Source organism: Drosophila takahashii, chromosome X (assembly GCF_030179915.1).
Source record: "Drosophila takahashii strain IR98-3 E-12201 chromosome X, DtakHiC1v2, whole genome shotgun sequence".
Taxonomy (NCBI): Eukaryota; Metazoa; Arthropoda; class Insecta; order Diptera; family Drosophilidae; genus Drosophila; species Drosophila takahashii.
The window spans coordinates 9,953,255-9,978,342 of NC_091683.1; the positions used below are offsets into that span (position 1 = coordinate 9,953,255).

Below are 25,088 nucleotides of genomic sequence, written 5' to 3' on the forward strand. Positions count from 1 at the left end.
ATTTTTGCTGGCCATATTTCGATATATCTTCGATCCGATCCAATTGTTCAATGATCACTTCAACTGTGAAAGCGTTTTGCCTGCAATATTGCCAATTTTCAGGTGGGTAGAGATTAGAGCTGGCAAGCCATCGATAGTAAATGGATAGTGTCATCGAAAATATCGAACTAATTATCGACTTCGATTGCTGGCTCCAAGGAAAAAAATCGATACTACCAAGAGAATAATCGATATATTACCAGCTCTAGTTTGGGTGTGTGTGTGTGGATATTTGAGGAAAAAAAGGAAACAAATTTTTGTGTTTTAGTTTTTTGTGTTTTTTTCTTTTTTTTTTTGAATAGTTTTTGGAATAAGTCACACATTTATTTAATAATAAATATATATTTTTAGTTGTAGTTATGTTTTTTTTTTTTGGTTTGCTTTTGTTTTGTTTCGCTTTGTTGCATTCAATAAGTTATAATAATTATAAAAATGGAATAATAAGTAGGCGTAATAATATATAATTTAATATAATATAATAAGTTTTCTTGGTTTCATTTACTTTGGTTTGCACTTGACGAATACGAGAATACAAATCTTAGACGACGAAAAAAGGGTAATTAAATCTGGTTACATATATATAATAATGATTACGTGTGAGTGTGTTTTTCGGTGCTGGGGGTTGGGTTTTGGGTTTTCTTGTTACGTTTGGAGGATATATCGCGGCTTTATCTTCGATTTTCGTTTCGTCTTCGAGTGTAAATCATGGCGAATCGAATTAAATATAAGAGCTGAATAGCACTAGAATTAATGTAATGTAATGTAAGGTAAGTTAATGTAAGTTAAGGTTGCAAAACGAACACAAAATACAATACAATACAATATATTTATGCATATCCATTATAATAAGTACTTAGGTAAGCTGAGAGAGTTATGTTGGTAAATCTTAAATCAATAGACATTAAATCATTTGGTTAGCTTGTTTAAATACTTTGTTTAATTGAATATAATCGAATTGAATTACATATACATAAGTGTTAAAAAAAAATAGTTACTATATATTGCGACTTAGATCATTTTCGTTTGTTATTCATATTTTTGCGGTTTTTTATTTATCGTTTTTCGTTTTTTCTTTTCTTTTATTTTTACTTCTTATTCCCTCTCATTTTTTACTCATTTGTCAATTTATAGACATTTGTCTTGCACATCTTCCTTTTTCTAAAGTTTGCCTTAGTTTCTGTGTTGTGTTTTTTGGTTGCCTCATTCAAGCTTTGTTTTTTTTTTTCGTTTTTTGTTATTTGTTTCTTGGTTTAGATAATTAAATTAAATTATACAGATGGAAATAAATCAATTTTCACTAAGATTTCATTAGAATTACAATCATAATAATTTCGTTTAGCGTACAAATCAAATGATAGACACATCATAACTCGCGCTAATATTCGCAATTTCGACTATTGTCCCATATCATATCGCATCATATCATATAAGATCAGATCAATCTATAGTCTAGGTGTCTAGGTGTCGTCAAATCAAACAGATCGTGGAGTATTGGAGAGGTCTAGTCCAGATTGGCGGGTTCGCCTAAGTGGTTTTGGTCTTGTTAGTCTTAAAGCTGACCTGGAGCACCCGATTGCCCAGGGTGTAGCCGTTCAGCGACTGGATGGCCACCACGGCCTCGTCGTAGTTGGTCATGGTGACGAATCCGAAGCCCTTGCACTTGCTGGTCTGCAGATCGCGGATCACCTTCACCGACTGAACGGCCCCGAAGGGACCGAACAGCTGCCACAGCACGTTCTCCTCGGTCTCCGGGGCCAAATTGTAGACGAATATACACCATCCCGAGCCGGTCATTGCGTTTCCGGGCAAGATCGAGTTGGCCAAGAGGTCGCCAGCCAGCGGTGAGTACCTAAAGTGCATTTGCGATTCAAGCCGGCAATGAGACAAACAAATAAAATTAGTTAAGTGCTTAATGGTGCAGGGATCTACATCAATAGTATACGGAATATTAGGTTCTCTCCTAGGCCCTCCTTTACACCTAACTATAACTTTGGGATCTTTTGTTTTCGGGATTTTCAAGGCACATGCTGAGTTACTTTGATAAAATTCTACCTATCATTTTTCATATTTTTCTTTTATTAAATATTTTCTTTATTAAATACTAGAAATAGGTATGCATTTTGAGGTATTTTCGTATACCTTACTTTAACTTTAAAAAGCGACTTTGATTTATAATTCGTTTATAGCAATATTGAATTATTCTGGTATTCACATAAATACTTATTTTATTATTTGTCTTGTATTAAAAAAAAATTTAAATTTAATCCTGTTAATAATTATAGATTTGTTTAACACCTTTTTAGACTTTTAAGAGGCATGCTGAAAACACAGAAATTAAACTGATAAATGTTAATTAAAACCAAATTTAACATTATTTAAATGTAATATTTTCTCCTGAGACGCTCTATTTAAATATTATTATTCTCCGAATTTTAAAATCAAGATAATAAACTTTGTATTTGAATAAAAGGCAACTCTTACATGCAAACGAAAAAAAGCAAATACAAATAAATTATAAATAAATCAAAGGAACTTAAAATATATACAAACGATGTATCAACATAATTGCTAGACATTTATATATATATATTTGGATATATTTCCATACTTTCAGCCAAATAAATAGAATAACAAAATAGCAACAAGATCAATAAATTCACCTTCGCAGGCCCTTGTTAATCGCTAACATGGGACTCTTTCCAATGCTAAAAATGATGATAAAGGTTTTTTTAATAGACACCAAAAAGAAAAAAAGAAGTAACAAAAGGGTGTGGATAATTAGTACAAATTAGTTAGTCAACAAAATGGCAAAATATACGTATACACAAACAGAAATTAAGTACTTAATTTAAGTAACCCTAGGAATTTGACTTAAAGTGTATAAATATATTTTGGATTCTAATATTCCATCAACTCTATTATAAAGTAAGTAAAATTAGTCTGTCATCTTTTAATATAGAACAAAAATGGTGGCAAATTAAATATTTTTAATAATAAATAATTGATCTTTAAAATATAATATTATTTTAGTATTTTCTAGTATTTTTCCTAGTATTTTTAGTTATTATAGCGATTTTGCAAGTATTAATCCTAAGTTCCCTATAAAGATTTGCTACTTTTCTCCTTATCTAGGGCTATAATACGAACCTTATGCGACCGGCGGAGGGCAGAGCTCCGGCCAAACGCCGGGTGGCCGCTGCCGCCTGGGGAGTTAGGTAGGCGGTGAGGGGCGGGGCGATCTGGGCCTTGGCGCTATTGCTCGGATTATTGGCAAACTTAACGGTAATCGGTTCGGCATAGCCCTTCGGGGTCTTGCCATTCAGCTCCTGGATGGCTCGCTCGGCTTCGTTGCGCTGATCGAAACGGATAAAACCGACGCCCTTCGATAGACCTATAAAATAAATACCATTATTATGATGAACATATTATTATATTTTTAAAAAATGTTATTGATACCATATAATAATATATTACAAATTGGAATAAAGTTTTAAAATACATCAAGTTCAAAACTCACCAGAAATATTATCACAGAGTATACGAGATGTAATTATTTTGCCGAACGAAGCAAACATCCCCTCCAAGTCTGGTTGTGATAGATTTTTCGGAAGACCCGATACATATAAATTAGCACCCTTAATAGATTCTGAGCTTGGACGGGCGTATGATACTTTAATAACCTTATTCTGCAAACGCAGACCGTTCAGGGTGTTCACAGCCTTCTCAGCATCCTCGGCCCTTACGTAATTAACAAAGCCATAGCCCAGACTCTGACCTAAATCGAATTGAAAATAATTGTTAGTCGCATGATAATGGTCTTTGTTTTAGGGTTCTGATTAGGGAGTGCTTACCTTGCTGCAGTGCCGGGTTGAGAGCGGTCAACGATGCTGGCAAGACTGAAAATAAATGTAAAATAATAAAATTAGTTGTTGAAAATTGAATATGTTACTGAAAAAAAGGATAGCTTAGGAAATGTTAAACAGAGCCGAATAAAACATGCTTGGTGTTATTTTAAAAGTATCGCTTACACAAATGGAAAATTTACATAAAGAAAATAATATAATCTTAGTATTAATCTAAGTATTTATAAACGATTATTTATTATTAAATTTTTTTTTTTAAGAATTTGTTTTGAAATTTTTTAAAAGAATGCCATACAAATATATTTTTGTTTTAGAACCTACATTTTAAAATATATAATTTTTGGTGTAGAATTGTATAACAAATGTTATAATATAAATGAGCTTAAAAAAGGCACTGTGTATACACGATGCATCAGCAATTCCGCAGGACTTTAAATATTGGCATAAGCATTTTAGAAATATATAAACTAAGGGGCCATAGAAAATTCTACACATGCTGATGCATCGTTTACAACCGGCTAAAAAAGGCCAAACAATGGGAAAATAGGAAAATAGTCGTAAAATCATTGGTTAATATTTACCCAAATTACCTGAGACTTTATCACGCACCAGTTTGCAACTCTCGAGCTCACCGATGCTGGAGAAGAGCGATCGCATCTCCTCCTGCGTCATGGTTTGCGGCAGATAGTTGACGATCAAATTGGTGCGCGACTCATCATTGCTGCCATCGACGGAGCCATTGGCACTGCCGTTCTTCACTATGTCCATGGCGTTGGTCATCCTGATTCTGATTCCGATTCTGATCCTGTCCTCTAGTCCTGATTTAGTCCTTTCGGTTAGTAGTTAATCTCACTGCTTGGTTGGTTGGTTTTCGCTTATAAATTATTCTTCTCTGATCGGCGATTTTCTGCGCTTTGCACAACTGCTCGTTTCTCTTCCCGCCGATTTTATTTGGATTTACTTTGGGTTTGAGGGGGTTTTTAGATCAACTACGATCGCGAAAAAAATGTATTTGCTTTTTAAGTTAAGTTTAGAGCGTTCTCTGTCTAAAACGTTTAAAATTTTATTTATGCTTGAATTAGGTTTACTTTGATTTGTGTTTTTTGGTTTTTCGTTTAGATAAAAGAGTAAATTTTGCTAAATGTGTTTACTTGTTCTTTTTCGTTTTTGCTTCTCCGAATGTTAAAGTTTATTATGATCTTTAGTTGTAGTTTTTTGGTTTTTCTTTTTCGTTTTCTTTGTTATTTTTTATAAAATTGCAAAAATGCAAAAAGATAGCAATAATTTGGTTTTTTCCCTTTTACTTTATACTTTTACTAAATTTGCGCTGGTTTTTGGTTTTTGGTTTTTCTCTTTGACTGGAACTTAGCTTTGGTTTTCAAATATACATTCATATATCGTATATATATATAGTTAGTTGTGTTATCCGTTATCCTCTTGTATATATATATACCGCTTGAATATGATTATTCGTTTATGTTTGCTTTAAATTTATAGTAGTTGGTTTTATTTGGTGGTGTTTGGTTTTGGTTTACTTCTCCTTTACTTCTCCTATTTTCTTTTGCCTCGTTTCTTAGCTTTTTCCTCTTCAGTTTAAAAATCTTCCTTTTTTGCCGGTGATCCGTGTCTTTTCTCTGATAAATGATGGCTGTTCGATTGCTCGCTCGTTTTCACTCAATCTGAAAAAAGGTTAAATAGAATAAAAGTTACAAAAAATGTTGATACATTCAAAAATTAAAAAAAAAAACTGAAATTAACTTTAAAAATATTTTTAAATTTTATTTAAGTAGATGCAAAATTAAAAATCCCTTATTTATCTTAAAACAAAATGTCAAAATATTTTTATTTTTTTAAATTTTATTAAGTTAAATGGAAATTCATTTTAAAATTTCTACCCATGGTCTATTGTTACAATATGCCCTGAATTACTTTCGCTAGAATTCACACACAAAATTTCCCAATTTAGCTGATTACTTTTGTAATCTTTTCAAGGGTAATAACACTAGCACTTTAGCACTTTTTAGCCGAAAAACCTTTTCAAACGCTGTCTCATTTTCGCAGACCGTGCAATATGGTTGCTATCCCGATGAAAAGTGCCGATAAGCGCGTTTCACACACGACTTGGCAGGGACATCGAGTGACTACTGTCGCCGTAATCAGTAATCACCACCTTTACCACTACAGTGCCCACCCCCGTTGAGGTCCGCAGCAAAAGCAGAAGCAGAAGCAGACAAGGGTAAGTCAACGCCGAAATCTGTTTATCAAACAACAATGCGACGCAACTTGATTTTTTCTCCCACTTTTTGTCGACACAAAATATTCGCCTAATGGCTTGGAATTTAATTAAATCGCTGTAGGTAAATAACGCTGAATGGAATCCCGTGTGTAATGTCCCCTGATATATGATACGAATCGAAAGATGCTAGCCCTGCACATTTGCTGATCCCTCCATATCGCTGGGAACAATGGCAAATGGCAGCCAAATCGCATTAAAAGAGTACGTGTCAAATGGTAACTTGTGTTTATTACAAAACGGGGAAATGCCTAACATGTATTCCTTTGAACTTTGCGGAAATTACATTTGCATCGGGGATTAAAGCTTGAATTTCGAAATTTCGTAAAAATTTGATAAGAATAAACCGATTACTTTAGAACAACAAATAATTTTTATAGATTGCTGAACTATATTTTATAAATAAAATTAAAATGTACTAAAACCTACATTAAAAATCATTTTAATAATGTCTAAATATTGCAATCCATTGATCAGAAAAAATAGGATTCCAATAAGATTTTTGCGTTATGATACAATTATTTTAGAATTTTCTTTAAAAGATAATATTTATATTTAGTTTTTCAAGAACAATATTTTAATTTTAATTTATTTATTTTTAAACATTTTAAAATGCCTTTTCTAGTTAATATTAGAATACTCGAATATCCTTCCAATTTGTATACTTTTGTTTCCAATTGGAAATTCGTTGGGGGTTGAAAGAGCACAAAAAAAGGACTTCCTAGATCCTGGCCTCCGGCATCTGTGTGTACTCGTCTGTGTATGTGTGTGTAAAAGGACTGCATTGAAAATAGGGTAAAAACCTGACGCGAAAAACAAACAAACGGGCCGCATGTCCTGCCATAATGTCCTGTCCTGTCCGGGTTCATTGAACCCTTCGTGTGCCTGCCTGCGTTTCGGGCTTAGGCTTGGATTTTCCAGTTTTCCGCCCGTGTCTTTTCCACATTTCCCACACCCGTTTGTTTGCCTTTTTTCGCTCTGTGCAGGGATCGCGGCACGTCAAATGAGGTTTGGCTCCCAACAGCTGTTACTGCGTTCGTTGAACCCTACAAAAGGTGCAATTCTGGGTTAAAAGCCAAGAGCACTGAGCGAAAAAATTAAGGCTAAAAAAACTAAGTGAAAGTAAATTTCAAAAAAAATTCGATTAAATTATGAATATGATCATTTTTATAACGGATCCTTAGCTATTATTCTCTGTAATACTTTTTCAATGTATATTTTAAAAAAACCGACCAAGTTCTGGGAATTTTTGATTATTAATAAATCACCGATAACATTTTATTTATTTAAAAAAGTTCATTAGAACATTTATTTTTTGTCTGTTTTGAACATTCTAAAACCCGTAAAAATATATTTGGTTTTAGAAAACACGTTTTTAATTATTAAAAATATACAACGCTTTATTTTGGATCTTAACCAATTTTTCTTGCCGTGTACTTGAGGTGCGGGATTGAGATGAAAAGAAAAATGCACAAAAGGCGTCGCGAACAAAAGGAAGTGCAGTGGAAATGCAAAAGGGCGCCTCCTCGCCCACAAGGATGCAGGATTCAAGCCGGGGACATCCTTTAATTTCACAGCATGGCGTGACACTGGATAATGCTTGCGACCCCCCTTTGAAACCCCAACCCCCCTTTCGAACCCCTGAAAAGAAAAGGGGCGAAGGAGAAGCGAAAAATGTGTAATTGACACTTTTGCGCCGATATCTGTGACCTCATTTGCGAATGTGTGTCGGTTGGCATTTGCCGAGGGCCTTGAGGAGGGTCAGGATACACATATGACTCCTTGAGACCCTGCCATTCAAGCGGGGCGGAGTCCTTCGGCACAGTATTTATAAGGCATGAAGAAATGTGAACTAATTGGTTTTTTTAGGTTTTTTAAGTATTTCAATTAAATAAATTTTTTTTATTTGGATAAAATAATTATATAATAATTATAAGATAATATAAACAATCACAGCTGATTTAGGTTGCCTTCGAGTAGTCACAAAGAAACTCAACAGCCACATTTGATGCAAAAATTTGTCTTTCTAACGTAAGGTTTTAAAATCTTACGAACATTAAATACTACAAAATGTAGGATATATTTTAAATGTATTTAAATATATATATATATTTTTCACAACTCTTTTGAGATAGCTAAACCGCCTATTAAATGCCTTTTTTTTTTTGCAGCGCAACGAGAACGCAAGAAAAACAAATAAGAGATGTCATGGAAATTTTCAATGACGCCGCCCCCGCTTATTGATTTATTTCGGCAGGCTTTTTGGGTAAGAGTAAATATAGATGGCTGGATAAACTTGATTAGATCATGGCATTTACCACTTACGTGCTTTGTTGGCGAGACGAAATCAAGAAGTTCTGGGAGCGAGGTGCGGTCGAGAAGTAGCACTGTCATACAGTGAGTTTTGTGGGGCGGGGGGACTGACTATATAATAGATGTATATTGATTGCACAAAAAAACTTTCATTCGCGTCGACTCGCTCGCTCGCTCTCTCTCTCTCTCTCCTTTTTTGGCCTGCACGCTCCTTTGTCCAACGATTTCCTGGCTATATAGTATATATATATATATCGCCGACGATTGGGGGATCTGATGAATCTCGCGTAGTAGTTGATAGTCAGACACTCGAGGCACACACTCGCAAAAAAATGCAAAAGAATTGGGGATTTGACTAGGGTCTGTGTGTATGTGCTAGCGATTGCAACTCTACTCGACTTTTCCCAAGTGTTCTATAATATTGCACGATTATCGAAGTCGAGTCCCGGGAATTGCACGGTGTTTTTTTCGTTTTTTATTGCTTTTTTAGTTTCTAGTTTTTTAGTTGTTAGCTTTTAGTTTTAGGTAAAAAACCGAGAACACAACAAATTCGTAACTGAATATACATATATAGAAGTATATATACAACACAAAAACCGGTGCAGAGGAGTAAAAAATTATAAATGAATGTTCTCGAACGAGAAACACAACCGAATGGAATCAAAACCGAACGAAAGCAACGAACGAACACGTACGACTGAATCGAATGGAGGAATACGGCGTCAGGACTTGGGCCTCAGCCCGATATCTACACATGTATTACGTACATGTGTATGTGTATCCTAGCTAGCCGTATCCTTGTATCCCTGTATCCTTGCATCCTTGTCGCCGGCCCCCAAAAGCAGCGGTGGGTGCAATAGAGACGGAGCGATCCGGCGGAACGAAAGAGAGCGAAAGCCACTACCACCACCGAATATCCTTCGACCACTCTGTCTCTCGCTATCCCTGTCCTTCTCTAGAGTCCTGCCGGTACACACCCTTTTTCGGGAGAGCGCAGGACACGCACACAGACAGCGACAGAGAGAGAGCGGAAAATGGATGGGGTGGCAAAGCATGCGAGGTGGGGAAACCAGAGTACTTGCACCAAAAAAATAAGTTTGTGAATGTTTACAAATTTAAATATAATATTATTTTTTTAAGTGCCATTCCGAGGCTTTAAGGATAGTTTCTATATATTTTATTTATAATTAAAAAAAGTTATAATTAAAAAAAAAAAGATTTTTTCAAAAATTATGTATATGTCCTTTTTAATTAAGTTTATTTTCATAATAATTATTAAGAACACAGAGTAATATTTTTATTAAAAATAAAAATCAGTACCAAAATTAATACATTTTATGAAAATTTATATATAAATTGAGATTTCATTTTTTTTAAAGGTATTTCTTTCACATTCTTAAGATTGCCAGTGTACTTTTTGCTGTTGGTATGATCGGGGGTACGAAAACTTGACTGAATGTGAATGATGCAAATTATATCAGGCCGAGATAATGGGACAAGGCTCTCACTCTACAATAAACTCGAGCAATGTTTTTGTCTGAGCTTCAAGGAAAACATGAAAAAAAGGGAATTTAATGGTCATATACTTGGAAGCATTGTAATATTTGAAGGATTAGCTTAAAGTAAATTAGCTTAGAATATATGTATGAATTAGTAATATATATTAAGCGATCAGCTTAAGTTATTCCATTAAAAGGATCAAGCAATTTCGATTGAACAACGATTTAAATCAAAATGAAATCCTATATTGTACCTACTTCTGTTCTCTTATATTTTTTAACAAAGCATTTTACAGATTTATTATAATAATATAAATAATAATAAAATTTATTATAATCAGTTCAAAGGAATTTACTTAATTTAATATCTATATGACGTTTTTAGTTATATAGAATCCATATTAAAGCAAAATTTGATAGAGAACATTTATAGATAAATTCATGAAAAACAGACTCTCAGACAGGCGAAAAAGTTTTTCCCTCCTGCTGGGCTTTCCTATCCCCTTCCCTCTTTTCCCTTTTATTTATTTATTTTTTGAATACTGAGTGATGCAGCGGTAGAATGGGAGATAAAGAGAGAGTGTGAGAGGGAAAAGAAGGATGGGAAAGAGAGAAAACTTTTTCGGGGGTTGTGGTGAGGAGGGAAAAAAAAAAAGAGAGAGCACCTTGCAACCGAGGAATATTAATCAGGCGCACACAGACATACACTTGCCTCTCACACACACAGCGAAAAAGAGTCCTTCAAAGGACTCTCACACGCACACATGCAGCATCTCTATCACGCACACAGGCACATTGGGAAAAATCCACACACACACAGCTTCCGTGTTATAAATAATGAAATTTCAACATTTCGCTTGACAACAGTAAAGAGAATTTTTGGGGGGTTTTTTCGCAAAGGGTGGGTGGATGGGTGGTGAGTGGGCGGTTGGGTGGTTGGGTGGCTGGGCTGCTGCGGGGTTGTCCTTTCGGTCGAGTGGCAACCGTTTGCTTCGTTCTTTTTTTAAGGACTCTGTGTACTTTTTCGCCCTATTCCTTATTTTCTTTGAATTTCCTTTTGGCTTGCGATTTTTTTTGCTTTTTTTTGCATAGGCTCTTGAAGATAATTCTGTTTATCCTCTGACCCAATTCGTTTAATTTGATGGGAGTTGATGATGATGTTGTTGCTTTTTGTGTTCGTTATTTTTTCTTTTTTTTTGCCAGCCAGAGATAAACGGTTTCCGAGTTGAGTTGGGGAAAATATAAGTGGGCGTTTGGGCGTGGCTGGGCCTTGAGTTTTTCTCAATATAAGAAAACAAAAATTACATAAAATTAAGGTCAATTGAAACACTATTTTAAAGACTTGAATGAAAAGATAAAAATAAAGTCTATAGAATTTCGGAATGGTTTAAAATATTAAATATTGAAGAGTCAACTGATAAATAAAAAGTTTACAAATATTTAAAAACCAAATGAAAGAGAATTAAATAAACTTTAAGATAATAAATCACAAAAATATTTTTTTAAGTAAATGATGATCATTTTAAGTCACATAAACCTTTGATCTCGGCACCATTTTTTTTTTCTGTGCACACAGGTCCACCCTTCGTTATAAAAATGTGGCCATATGTCTTAATTTTTGTAAAACATTTTCCAATTCTAAAGTATGGGCTGATGTGTCAAAATGTTGTAAAACTTTTGGACAGCTCGGTGGAAGAACCTGAAGAACTCGTTTCGAAAGGGAAAGCTAACCCGTTTTTTTCGGAACAATAGGAAAATATAGAAACGAAAAAAAAACCGAAAAAGAACCAGAACCAATCGATTTGCATTTTCCCATTTTCCAACTTATGTAACACTTTCTGAAGGGAACACGGAAAAAAAGGGGGAGGTCCAACCACCACAGCTTTGCACCACCACCTATGTGATCGAGCATCATTATCCTTGCAGCTGCTGCTGCCGCTGCTCAAAAAGGATCTTGAACTTTGGTTCAGTCCGCTGCAATTTATGGCTCTGCCGACTTATTGACATTATTGTGATTTTGCTGGGTTTTTCCCCTTCCCCCCGCCCAGAATTTCGCACATTTGTGCGTTCCGAAAATCAGTTTTGTTTTGGCACACACACACACACGCAACGAAACACTGAGAAAATGGTCGTGTAATCCCGGCGTGTAAGCCTCAAAAAGAGGGTGGGTTTGATATGCCAAAAGAGAAAACGTTTTTCCATTCCCTGCGGGTCTTAAGGGAAAATTCTGAATTGTTCTAATTGGCAAGAAAATGGGAGTATTGAAAGCACGAAATGAAGCACCTTAAATTTTTCTTAAATACATTTTTAAAGTATATTTTTACTGTATAAAGTGTTTGACAATTTTAATGAAAAATTTGAAAAAATAAATTAAATTAATTTTTTATTCAATTTTAAGAAAATTAATTTTCATTATTTTTATTTTAGTTTTACATAATTTAATCATTATTTTCAATATTAAAGAAGCAATTGCAAAGAAATGTTTTTGCTAATTGTTATTTTAGCTACTAAATCTCTGTTCGACAAGTATTTACCATGTTCGATGATTTTCCTACACTCGTTAGCCCCTTTTGTGTGGGTTTTCCTTTTTGACGGGGAAAATGGGAAATGGGCGTAGGGTTGCCACGCCCCCGGAGTGCAACATTTTCGATTGACATCAAATTATTTTGCACCCCGAATTCGCTACAAATGATCGGCATTGTTTGAAGGGTTCATTGCACCCGGCATTCAATTGGCAGCGAGATTGCAATTGGAAATCATCCTGTGACTCTCACCTCCGATTCTTATTGCAGTCAGGTAGAGTAGTTCGAGGTTAAATACAAAAAATGGATTTATTGTTTAATATTTATAATTTATTTTTGCTTTAAATCGTTAGCCCTAAAATACCAATTTCTTTATTTCGGATTGTTAAAATTATTCCTTATATTTTCCACTAAAAGATGTTGATAAAATCTTTACATTAACTGAATAACTGAATATAAATGATTATTTCTAGCCACTTTAAATAATTACATCAAACGGAAACATTTGTAACTTTACTAGTTTCTGATAATTAGTCGACCACCTAGACTATTCAACCCAGGCTTCATTAGTAGGTACGGCACATGTGTGCGGCTTGTGTAAGATACGTCATATAACATATTCCATATCATACCCATATCCTATATATTCATAGCTATTATCCCGACGTTAAGGGTGGCCGGCAAATGAGACGTTACGAAAACCGCTCGTTTCATAATTGGACAACGGCCAGTCTGGGGTTAATTAATGCAGCTAACGAGTTTAAATGACGAACATTCTCCAACCAGAAACAGAGTGCAGTGGAAAAAAGAATGTAATATGTACATAACCAAAAATAAAAAAATAAAAATAACAATGATTTTTGTAAAAATCTTCAAAATTCTGTCTAATCAAAAATTTTAACTCCCAACCATTTAAGTTCACTATAAATTGGAATATATCACTATTTATACATATGTCATATCATATATTTAGTCATATCTATGATGTCCATGTGCGTGGACCGTTTTGTCACCTGACCGTAACGAGATAAAGGGAGCAGGAAAAGCGCAGCAGCCCACCACCTCAGCGACAGCGAAGGATAATACACGTACGAGCACCACCTGCATGCTGACGCCCTCTCGCTCGCACTCGCCCGTCTCTTTCGCTCTGCATCTCTGCTTCTCTCTCTTCCTATCTCTCTCCCTCTCTATCTCGCGTGTGTCTGTGTAGGATATTGAACTCTGACACAATGCTATATATACAGGAACAACAATTGCCGGCCGGTGGCCATGTGGTCCTGCATCCTTTGCCACCCAGTCGTACACTTTGCGAAAAATCAAAATGATTTATTTGTAATATTTTTGGGAGTAGCTTTGAAACACTTTTACTCATTAAGGATGTAACAAATTGAAATTCCATTCCCTTGATTTTATTTTATATGGATTTTTGATTTATAAATTACCTAGAATTTTAATTTTGAGAAGACAATTCCAACAAAATTAAAATATCCATTCAAAATTTGGTTGATAACATTTTTTAAAATTTTTTTTTAACACAACTTCTAGTTTCAAGCCTAGAATAAACCATTAAAATGTTTTATAAATTCTGCCATTTTTGTTTGTATTATCTCTAAGACGAAAACTGCGGTCGGTTTCACCCCACTTAATAAAATTCTAAAAAAATCAAATTTTTCTCACTGCTCCAAGTCCTTTTCTCTCTCAAATACTGCTCATATAATGCTCTCCCTTGTTTTTAACCGTTATCCCCTCTCTCTCTTTCCCCGTGTACGTGTGACTGGCCGCTTTGGATGTGTTTGTGGGGCGTTGTTTTGATTTTCCTAGATTGCGCAATCCATGAACTCTGCATTTTTTGTATCCAACACCAGGAAATGCGAAAATCCCGAGAGAGAGAGAGAGCGCGCTCTCTACTGCGCATGTATGTGTGCAAGTGTGTGGGTGTAAGTGTGGGTGGGTGGAGAAGTGGGTGGTTTTGTGGGTGGCAAAGTCCTGCGCACAAAGCGCGGAAATTGAATTTGCGGCAAAAAAGACTAAAAAAAGCAAAAAAAAAAAGAAATTATGCTCCATTGCATCTGTGTATATGAGAACATGTGTCTGTGTGACTCTCTTTTTAGGATTATTTGCGTGTGTGTGAGTGAGTGTGTAGCATAACGACCGGCTTTTGCTTTGGCTTTGTTATTCCGTTAGCACATAAAATGGTTTTTGATGTTTTTCCCTCTCCTCTTTTTTTATCATTTTTTTTTTTTTGCCATAAATTGCAACAGATATGCTTTTTGTGCGCTGTATGTATGAGTTTGTTTTCGTGTAGGTGTTCACATACCATAACAAATGGCATTAGTAAGTACATATCTATGTATGTATGTTCCAACAGGGAAATAAAAGAAAACAAAAATGGGAAACAGCAAAATCAGCTGAAAAGAAATGAATTTAATTGTCCAGGCAGACATTAACAGCCAAGTGAGATTAGAGAGAGAAGAAGAATGCCGTACAGAAAGAGACGAAGACAGAGAGGAAGGGAGAAAAAGAGAGAGAGGGAAGTGGATGCCCGGCATTAATGTAACAAAAGCAAGAGAAATTAAAGCTTAATTTGCATAATTGAGACTGATAACGAGACACCCTGTAAAAATTGCGGTTGGCATTACAATTCAAGAAAATATCCTGCGGCAAATAAATGTAATAATAATAAAAGAGTAAATTTTTTACCCGTTTTCAAATTTTACATTCTTTAAAATTATATTTTTAAACAAATATTCTTGGATTTCTTTAACGAATGCGCAAAACTGTAAGTACTGACTATTGGAAAAAAAAGAATATTCTCACTTAAAATATTCACCATTCTTGTCATTTGACCAATTTTTTCAGATATTTAAAGTTTATTTTTTATTTCAACAATTATTAATTGTTAAATATAACCAATCTATAGTTATTTTCAATTAATATATAAAAAGTAATAAGAATTCTTTTTTCAAGACTTTTTTAATAGAACTAAGTGGCAAAATGCCAAGCATTAACTAATTTGTATATTTTTGTCTGCAGCTGGGACCAAAATAAATAAAACTAGAATTTCCGCTATGAAATTTGATCTCCCTGAAAGCATTCGTTTTTATTACGGGAATGGAACTGCTGTTACAGCATTATTTCGCAAGAGATTACTTTAAGTAAACCTTAAATTTGAGTTTTCTCAACCACCCCCGAGTCCAGAAAAAAAGAAGAAGAAATAAAAAAAAAGGAGTTCCTTCACCCGCCGTCCAAACCAAATAAATGATGTTGGGTGGTGGCTTTTGTTTTTGTTGATGCTTGCCAACTTTAAAATTGCTTTTTACACAGCGACCGAGGGCGAAAAGAAAGCAAAAACTTTTCTAATTAATTGTTTAGCACTTCATCTGTTCCGAAAAAGGACCCACACTTTTGGCCTGCCTAAATAAGTGTAGGGATAAGTAAGTACATACGATATACGATGCTATACGATATATATGTACATGGTATTGCTTTTTTAACCATTTCGCTAGGTAACACGCGGAAAAACAGAAGAACTGGTCCCGCCTGTATACACATCGTCTGATGATGGCTGAAAAACCCCCAAAAATACCCCTCCCAAAGTAATCCTACCCCTTTTTTTCGCTTTTTCGCTGCAACCGGATGCTGTCCATTTCAATTATCGTACGCGGGGCCCTCTGGAGTGGTGCTTGAATTTTGAATTTTTACATCCATTGTGTATTCCGCTGGCTGCTTTCGTTGTTTGTCAGTTTGTGCATATTTGATGCTCCCAAAAGGCATTACAAAAACAACGACGGCTTCGGCCAAGAAAATGCTCTACCTGAACAACGACAATTCAGCAGCTTTACACTGAACAAAATCGATACGCTCTATTAGATCATCTTTCGAAATTGTTTTTTCAAGCCTTTAAATTGTCTATTCAATTTTAATTTAGTAAAAAAAATATTTAAATTGATGTTTATAAATATTCAATACATTTTAGACATTACAAAAATATTTTTGCATTCATTTTCTTTATTTCATTGAAGAATTCAATGTCATCCCATTTACGATTAATATTTGCGGCAATTTATCTTTCTCAGTGGCGGTTCCAGGATTTGTTTGCTTAGTTTGTTGGTTTTTTTTTTTTTTTATATTTTAGCTAATAGATATAGACATTTCAGACTTGGATTCTTTTCTAGTCTTCCAGTCATTTACCTATTCCACGATTTTTTTATTTTAAATCAAAGAAAATGAAATAATTTAAACTAACAAATTTGCGCTAGTAAATACATATTTTTCCGTGTGTAGATCATCGCCCAAAGCGTCTGGCCGAAGCTTAGCGGCAATTGAAATATTTGTTTATGGATTTCCATGTGGTCGGTTTGTTTTTTAGCAACTTTTTTCGGCTTTCTGGTGGTGGTTCGCTGCACTCCACTTTTTAGCTGGCACAGGAAAAAATGAGGCCTAATTGCCATTCGAAAGTGAAAAGGATTGCTAAGTAATAATAAATTATGTACACATATTTATGTACATATTTAAAGTACTTTTTTTATTTATTTATATATAATTATAAATATTTCTTGGTTATTGAAAATGTGATATATAGGAAATATGCATTTTTTTTTCTGTGTATTTACTGGACAGCGGTTTTTTTTCGCGGTGGTTGCTGTGATGGTGACGGCGGATCGGTGGTGGAAACCACGCTTTTCCGAAGTGCACTTCAATTGCATTAATTAAAGAAAAGCAAAAGCGGCTGGCAAATAAACTTTTATCCCCTTGCATACTTTTATGGGCGGGGGATTTTTTTAGAGAAACTTCTCAATTTCATTTGCAGAATTCACTTTTCTGTGATGTGTAAATCCCTGCTGTTTGATGTCAACCGAGGATTAGTTAAGTATTTTTCTGTTTTGGAGATGCCTTTGGATAGGTAAAACCATACTTGAGTTGCTCAACGACTTTTGAGTCTCGAAAAGTTTGTCGTTTTAAAACTCCATACTAATGAATGCAGTTTAGAATTTACATTTCATAGATTTAAAGCTTAACTTAAAATTGATTGTATAAAATGAGGAATTTAAATTTTTATTAAAAGTAATATAAATATTTAATTTGTATTACGCTTACATATAATTATATTATTTATTATATGGTTTTATAAAATATCAAACTGTACAAAATGGAGAATTTAAAAAATCAAAATCAAAAAATGACAAAAACACTTTTTTTTCATCTTGTTTTAGTTATTATTAAAATTTAAATTAAATGCTTTATTATTTTTTATAATAGTAATAATAATTTTAAATAGTACTGAGCATCCAGCAATTATTTTCCCATACGAAGAAGTTTCAGAAAAGTATATTTCAACCCGTTTTCACATGCAATATGTCCGCGAAAATTAATCATTTCCCGGAAAGTTTTTGTGCGCCTGCATCTATTTGCCAGCTGTGTGTAATCTGTGCCATTTACCGCAGCTGCATTTCGCTTTTCTTCGACTTTTCCTGGCCATTTTCCGTTTACCCCGCCGCTGGAGAGCAAAAAACTGGCAGGAAAAACGCAGCGCATGCGTCATATTGATTTTACTTCCGCTGGCGATTGCCGATTGCCGTTTCCGGCTCGAAACTTCAAAGGGAAGCCTCCAATTTGCCAAAATGCAATATCCGAAATGGCCAACCATTTTCCATTTCCATTTTCCCCACTCGCATCGAGGAGTTTTCCTTTAGTTTCCCTCAACTTTTGACTCGGCCAAATGGTCTATGAAATTGAATACGGTCGTCGACAGCAGATATTGCTCATACGCCGGGTTGCACCCAGCAAATTAGCCCCACAATTTAATTACGAGTATTGAAAATTAGGCAATCATTCAGTGAAATTTTCCATTCATCGTCGGAACAAAAAGAGGAGGGATTAATGGAAACGCCGGCTAATGAGAGGCAATTGGAAACGAGAAAGCATTTCTCCACAGACCGAATGCAATTTGGCTTCGTCCGGGAATTGCATACAGAAATTTAATTGACAAAAGAACCCAACAATAAGCCCTAAAGGAGCTCAAGAAAAATCGCAAGGAGGAAAACAGAAAGCCAACAAAAATAGTAAACAGAAAACAAAGGGAAATTGAGAGAAGAATAAGGAAAGGCACAAAGGGGAAAACGGGGTTTCCGGCAGGAAAATAACTCTTTGGAAATTGAATTTCTCCCGCTGAAAGCCTTAATTTTCTTGGACAAAAGTTCTAATAGAATTTCGCTTTACTTCAATGCAGCGACGCTGGGCGGTGGGCGGCGGGTGCGTGGGCGTGGCAACGCGTTTTAATTTACAGAATCCGCAAAAGAAAATGGCCAGAGAATAGAACGCAGCAGATGGAAAAGGAGAAGAAAAACGGAAAATGAAAAATGAAAACTCATCTCAAGACTTTTTCGCCAAGAAAAGTGAGCGTTGAATGGAATTTCTCTCTATTTCACTATGGAAGCAGCAGAGTGTAAAGAGGGAATTCAATTTCTGACAAGAAAGAAAATCTCTTGGGCTGCAGATGTGTATGTAAAGTCACACATACAGAGTAAACTAAAAAGTAAGCTACAAATAATGTGACAGAAAAGTTATAAGAATGTTCAGAAATTTCAAAGGATTTCGTTATATGCAGTGAAATAAATAACTTCTGGATTTAAAATATATTATTGCATACCTTTAGGCGCTTTTATTGGAGATTTCAGAAAGTTTGTAGAACTAAGAAAAATTTCGAAAGATCTGGTTTCTTTTTTTTTCCCAACCTCCAAAATAAACAACTACTGGATTCAAGGCGCTTTTACTAGTGATTTAAAAAACCCCAAAAACTAACAAATCAATTTTAAATTTTTGGTATCTCAAGTTTTCGAATAAAGTGCCGTATTTAGGTGCCTCTTAATTCGATTTAGCCACACATTTGAGTTACTCTATGTGGAGAGTCTTAAGGGCATTTCGTCAAGAGTCTCCTCACTAATCTGGGGAACTTGTATTAAAGCTGATTTTGTCTGTCGAAGTCAGTCAGCTGAGAGATATCCGATGGTGGGTGGTGGGGAGGCTGATGCTGGTATATGGACGATGCCGGTGGGGAATGTGGTGCTGGGATGATGGTGGTTCCAAACCACTGGTGGTGGCTCGTGGCCAGTTCCATCTGGTTTTGAGGGTGGATGTGGATGTGGATGGGCAAGGAAACTGCAGGCACTGGTCCAAAGTTCTGCCAGCATTTACATGTTCTATATGCCGTACATATAATAAATGCTATATGCCGTTCGCAGGATGATAAACATAGACAGACAGACAGAGGGAGATGCAGGCTGCATTTTCAATTATATATACGTATAAAATATGGATGCTGCTCACAATCTACATATATATATGTGCATTGTCAGTTGCCGTTTGTGATATAATCCAGCCAGCTCCACCAACCCATCGCAGTGCCAAATTTATTTTAATTTAATGTCATCGCAAGTACCGTACGTAACTCGACCGCCCTTTCCATCCTTTCTATCGCCTTTGTCATCGAACTGTGAACTTTCAGCAAAAGTTGCATTTAAATAATTGATTTTGCAGGTGGACAGAGAAGGTGAACATTCGCCATTCTTTTATATAAAAGTTAGAATAAATGTTATTATTTATTAATTCCTGCCGCCACCTTTTTTTATTGCATGAATCAGCCAAATCATTTTAGATTGAAAATGAGTACTTTAGTCTGCCTTTCAGTAAGTGCTGGATTTATGCAGGAACTAAAATTGTACAGTCATATTTTTCACATTTCAATTTCAATAAATTAAAAGAAAAATTAAGAAGAAACCAATTTATTTTAAATTCATTAAAGCTGATCAAAATTTTTTATATATTTTAATCTCGTTAAGATAGTACAAACTTATCGATATATCCGATTTTTTTGTTTTTATATTATTTGTATATTTTCTTTTAAATTATAATAATGAACACCGTTCTTTTTATTTCGCCAAATGGTAACTTATTGATGTTGAACTGCGACATTCAATATGCAATTTTCCAACGTGGCTGGCAATCGGGAGTGCACAAATGCGATTTTCTCGATTAATTTGTGCCAATTTAAAAATCGATAAAATTGCCATGAAATCTGCGAGAGTGTAAAGAGTGTGAGGAAAATGGCGACCCGGCCATTATGTGATTGTGTCCCTGTCAGAATATCGAGGATACCCATATGTGTGAGTGTCTGTGCCCGTATCCGTGTGAATGCAATCATGGCAACGAGTGAAGAGCGAGGGAGAGAGGGAGTGATTGATTGAGTGGGGGCGGCAGGGAGGCGGGGGGCGGGGCAATCATCATCAATGAAACAACAATGCAATCAGCGAACACAATTAATGCACAAATTGCTTGTCGAAGAGCTCAAGTGTAAACAGCGATGCGAACGAGTGGAATGGCGGCGATAGACGGCAAAAATGGGGGAAATTGCAATTGCAAATTTCGACATTTTCGCAATTTTCACAATTTCAATTATTTTTCGGGTCTATTGTTACGAATGAAAATTAAATAATATGACCGATTACTTTTTCAACGGGCTTTCATTCACATTACCGAGGGTGAAATCATCTGTAAAGGTGTTTGAAAGTATGCAGCAATATATTTTGTATCAAGAAATCGATAGATTCGATTGCAATACAATTTTCTTTTTCTCACTGCATACTATTTTGTTATTTTTTTTCTATTATCTAATTTTTTTAAGGTATTCAATAATATATGGTAAATTTGAGTACTTCAGAAATAAAACATTTCATTGCCTACTTTTAGGGACAAATATAAATTTAAACTTACCTTATAAGTCGTTGTCCTTAACTGATATTTTCGGTTTTTATAAAATATCACTTTACAGCTGATCTCTGTTGATCTCGATTTTCCACTCGCTTGTCCCTCTTTGTTCTCCTCAATTTCTTTGCTTTATTCCTGGTTTTTAGTATAAATTCTTGTAGCTCGACGTTCGATTTCTCATTAAGTATGCGTTAATTCCGTTTCCGTTTTATTTGTTAGATTTTTTGATTCATACATAGATTTGGCAAATATTTTGTTAACCGATTTGCATTGTTTTTGTTATCATAGTTTGTTGCAGGGTCTTTGCTCTAAAAATATTTCGTCGTATTTTGAAATCGTTGGAAGTCCGTTTTTCTTATTTTTTCTTATTCTTCGCTTGTTCTTGTATAAATATTTATTTCTTTGAGAAATTCAAGTCTTTATTTTAATATTACTTTTGTTTAACTTCTTTTCTTCTCCTTCTTTTATGTGTAAATATGTAAATTTATTTATTTGCGACAAAAAAACACTTGCTTATGGTATTTTTGTTAGTTTATATTGAGTTTTGGTGTTGATGCCTTTGATGGGCCTTTCGATGCGCACTGCGCCCTCACCCAAAATTTTATAAATTCAGTATAAAACCTTGTGGTATATATGGTTCCTATAGGCTATAGATTGATTGGCTAGACACTCACCGACGAAGGTAATCAAATGTTATCCGACTATATATATATTTATGATTCTAGCTAGCGCACATTTACCCAAATCAAATTGATGATTGAATAAAAATTAATAACTTTATACTCGTTTATTATTATTTTAATATACTTAGTTGTGTGGGAGAATTGCTTTTCCTTAACGATTTTGGTCTTTTATCTTTATATCAGTCAACAACACGAAAAAGAAACATTGGAAAGTTGTGATGATAGTTGAATGCAATTTCTTCGTTTAACGATTTCTTTTTTTTTGTTGAGATTTTGAATAATAATTTTGGCTTGAAGTTGATTGCTGCCAGCAGACTTTTGTGTTAATACGCTCTGAATTGGCTGCAAGAAAAAGAAGAAGTGAGGAAAGTGTTAAAATATGATTAAAACAAATTCGGTTAGCTTTTAAGTATCCGAAAATTGGCTACAGGTAATTAGGTCGTTGCCACACCCATTCTACGCGTACACACAAAATAAGTGAAAAATTAGCAAATCAAAATTTACCTAAATTTTTAAATATTCATGAATTTTTAGTCATAGTTTTTATTTTGAAGCTTAAACACAAATTCGAATTAAATTCCAGTTTTGCAAAACCAATGTTGTTTTCTTATATCTAACATTAAATAACTATAACCATTAAATAACCAAGGTACTCAAAAAGCTTTATCAAGATTTTCTTAAAAAGATTTTAATATTTGTAATCCTAATTTTTTTTTTTTAATTTCTTAAGTATTTTTTTAAGGATTTTATTCAACTTTCAGTACACCTCTGGTAATCTTGAAAAATTATCTAAAATTACTTTGATGTTGGAAGTTAAAAAATAATCCTAAAAAACAACTAACAAACTAAAATTAAATCTTTTTTGAATATTTTTCTTGCTGAGCAATAGGATGAGCATTTTTTACGGTGTACTCACTTTTCCTTGATCGACATTCACATGCTTATCTATACCTTTTTTGGGATCTAACTTGAGCTTCAGTTCTTAAACTTAGCCCCAGATTATCGAAGGTCTCAAAATGTGATCTCAAAGTGTCGATTCTCTTTGCGATCGCCGCTCTCTCACTCTCACACTCACACACATATACAAAAAGATATAAAAAAGTTCCTTTTGGGGACGTACTGACTGACTGACAGGCAGGACAACGGCGGTCCTTGCCAGGAATATTTCTCTAGTTGTGTTCTTCGGTGCTCCTCCGCCTTCTTCTACGTCCTCCTAGTCGATCGTTAAACTTTTGCCTAATACTTGATTTTTTGTTGGTAATTATTTAATTGTTTTTTTTTAGAGTTTTTGGTTTTGTTTTTAGTAGTAGTTGCTTTTCATACTACGGTAAATCATAGAGAAATCATATAGCGACGCAAATGATAAATCATATGAGTAGAATAATACGAAAACGCGCTTAAAAAAGAACCGCGTTTGCTGGATGCGCCGAAGACTGCTTGACTCGTACTGAATTTTCCCAGAAAATGAGAGAGAGAGGCGCTTTTCCGACTGCGACTGCGACGCCGGCAGAGACGCCAACGCATCCTTCGTTTTCGAGGAGACTTTTCACGGAAAACGCAGCAGCAGCAGCAGCACCTACAGTTCGAACAGTAGAGTAGAGTAGAGCTTTTCACACAGCACAGCTTTTCCGACCCTACTTAACAACCTACCAACCTAGCAACCTACCGCCCTTCGGTTTTCCCCCACCCCGCTTCAAACTCTCCACCGCCAGCGGAAAAATCTCTCCAAAAGCGCGGCTTCGAAATAATTTGAAAATGCATTTTCCTCGACATTTTCCTCAGGGGGGCGTGGCAACGAGGCGCTGCCGTAGAATGTGTGCCAACAGCTCGTCGTCTATATCCCTTGTAATCTGTGTAATTTCAGCTGCTCGCTACTCTCAAAAACAACAGGAAAGAACACTTGCAAAATATTTTATAGCTTTGGATTTTTATTAATTAATTCCGCGAATGAAAATAAAATACATCAAGTATTTATTTTAATACAGAGTTATTGAACTTAGGATCAACATTTTTATTATTGTTCAACATTAGAAATTGGTATTTAATTAGTAAATGATACTTCAATCGTTTGGGAATTAAATTAAGAGCACAACAAGGTATGGCATTCCAAATTTGGGCAAAAAAAACTGATATTTTAGGGTGGAAAATATGGATCAGAATTTTCGACAAAAATAATACTGTTTTTACGGTTTTTCGGTCGTAGTTTCGACAAATTAAGGCGCACAGCTAAAAGACCGACTGTTTCGAGCAGCTTACAACTTAAACTAATGATCCCCATCACTTTCTGGAAAATTTATTTTTTGATCAATTTTCGCATTTTTCACGATTCACGATTTTTTGCAAAAAATTACAAAATTTAAACATTTTTAGGTTTAAATGCCAACCGATTGGGAATTTAATTACGAGCTCATCGAGGTATGACACTTCATATTTGGATCATTATTTCCATTGTTACGACCAAAAAACTGATATTTTAGAGTGAAAAATATGGATTCGAATTTTCGACAAAAATAGTCATTTTTAGATGGTTTTTTAGTCGTAACTTGGATAATTCAAGGCCTAGAGCTAAAAGAATGACCTTTTTTGAGCAGCTAAACTAAAGATTTTTATCACTTTTGGAAAAATTTAATTTTTTATCAATTTTTGCATTTTTTAATTTCCAATTTTTTTGTGTGAAAAAAAGGTGGAAACGGTGGGGGAGGGTGAAAAAACAGTGGGTGGGAAATAAAGCAGAGCAATAGCAATAGCAGCGGCAAAAGCGATTTGAAATTGTGCAAATGTTTGCATTGAGCTTCGGTGCATTCCCATTTGAAATTAATTGAAAGACTTTGTCTCAGGATACGGGCACTGCAGGGAGAGAGAAGAAGACGGCTAGGTGAGTTTAGAAAGAGACAGAGGGGACAGAGCGAATATTTGCCATGCAATTCCTGTTCATATAAGGACTCAATTTGCCCAAATAGCAGCCTCTCAAATATTAATATTCACAAATGAATTTATAATGTGCCGCATTTTAATGTTCTCGCCGCAGAATATTGCATTTCGAAATGAACGGTGAAATATTCCCACAAAATAAATAAGAATTTGTTGGCTTTAGATAAATATCAAAATGAAAA

At 34.9% G+C, this 25,088-nt stretch overlaps 1 protein-coding gene across 5 annotated transcripts; it reads right to left on the reverse strand.

The window, feature by feature from the left end:
* Positions 1-425: 425 nt before the first annotated feature.
* fne (found in neurons) lies at positions 426-23,236 on the reverse strand. Of its 5 annotated transcripts, none has more exons than XM_070218566.1 (7): positions 23,096-23,236; positions 21,299-22,317; positions 4,484-5,581; positions 3,891-3,935; positions 3,557-3,814; positions 3,187-3,430; positions 426-1,888 (listed from the first exon to the last, which is right to left on the reverse strand). In XM_070218566.1, the coding sequence occupies exons 3-7, from the start codon at positions 4,680-4,682 to the stop codon at positions 1,564-1,566; spliced, it is 1,071 nt and encodes a 356-aa protein (XP_070074667.1). In that variant the 5' UTR covers positions 4,683-5,581; positions 21,299-22,317; positions 23,096-23,236; the 3' UTR covers positions 426-1,563. The 5 variants fall into 5 exon arrangements, with proteins under 5 accessions (XP_070074667.1, XP_044248676.1, XP_016995731.1 ...); XM_044392741.2 differs by lacking the exon at positions 23,096-23,236 and adding an exon at positions 22,892-23,005; XM_017140242.3 differs by lacking the exons at positions 21,299-22,317; positions 23,096-23,236 and adding an exon at positions 8,521-9,009 and having other exon boundaries at positions 4,493-5,581.
* Positions 23,237-25,088: the final 1,852 nt, after the last annotated feature.

What these genes read in the sequence shown, in the direction of transcription:
- fne (XM_070218566.1), bottom strand. Translation starts at nt 4,682, where the DNA reads ATGACCAACGCCATGGACATAGTGAAGAACGGCAGTGCCAATGGCTCC. An exon ending in ACTCTGTGATAATATTTCTG is followed by an intron (nt 3,431 to 3,556) that starts GTGAGTTTTGAA and finishes TTTATTTTATAG; the next exon opens with GTCTATCGAAGGGCGTCGGT. An exon ending in CCCTCCGCCGGTCGCATAAG is followed by an intron (nt 1,889 to 3,186) that starts GTTCGTATTATA and finishes AATGCACTTTAG; the next exon opens with GTACTCACCGCTGGCTGGCG.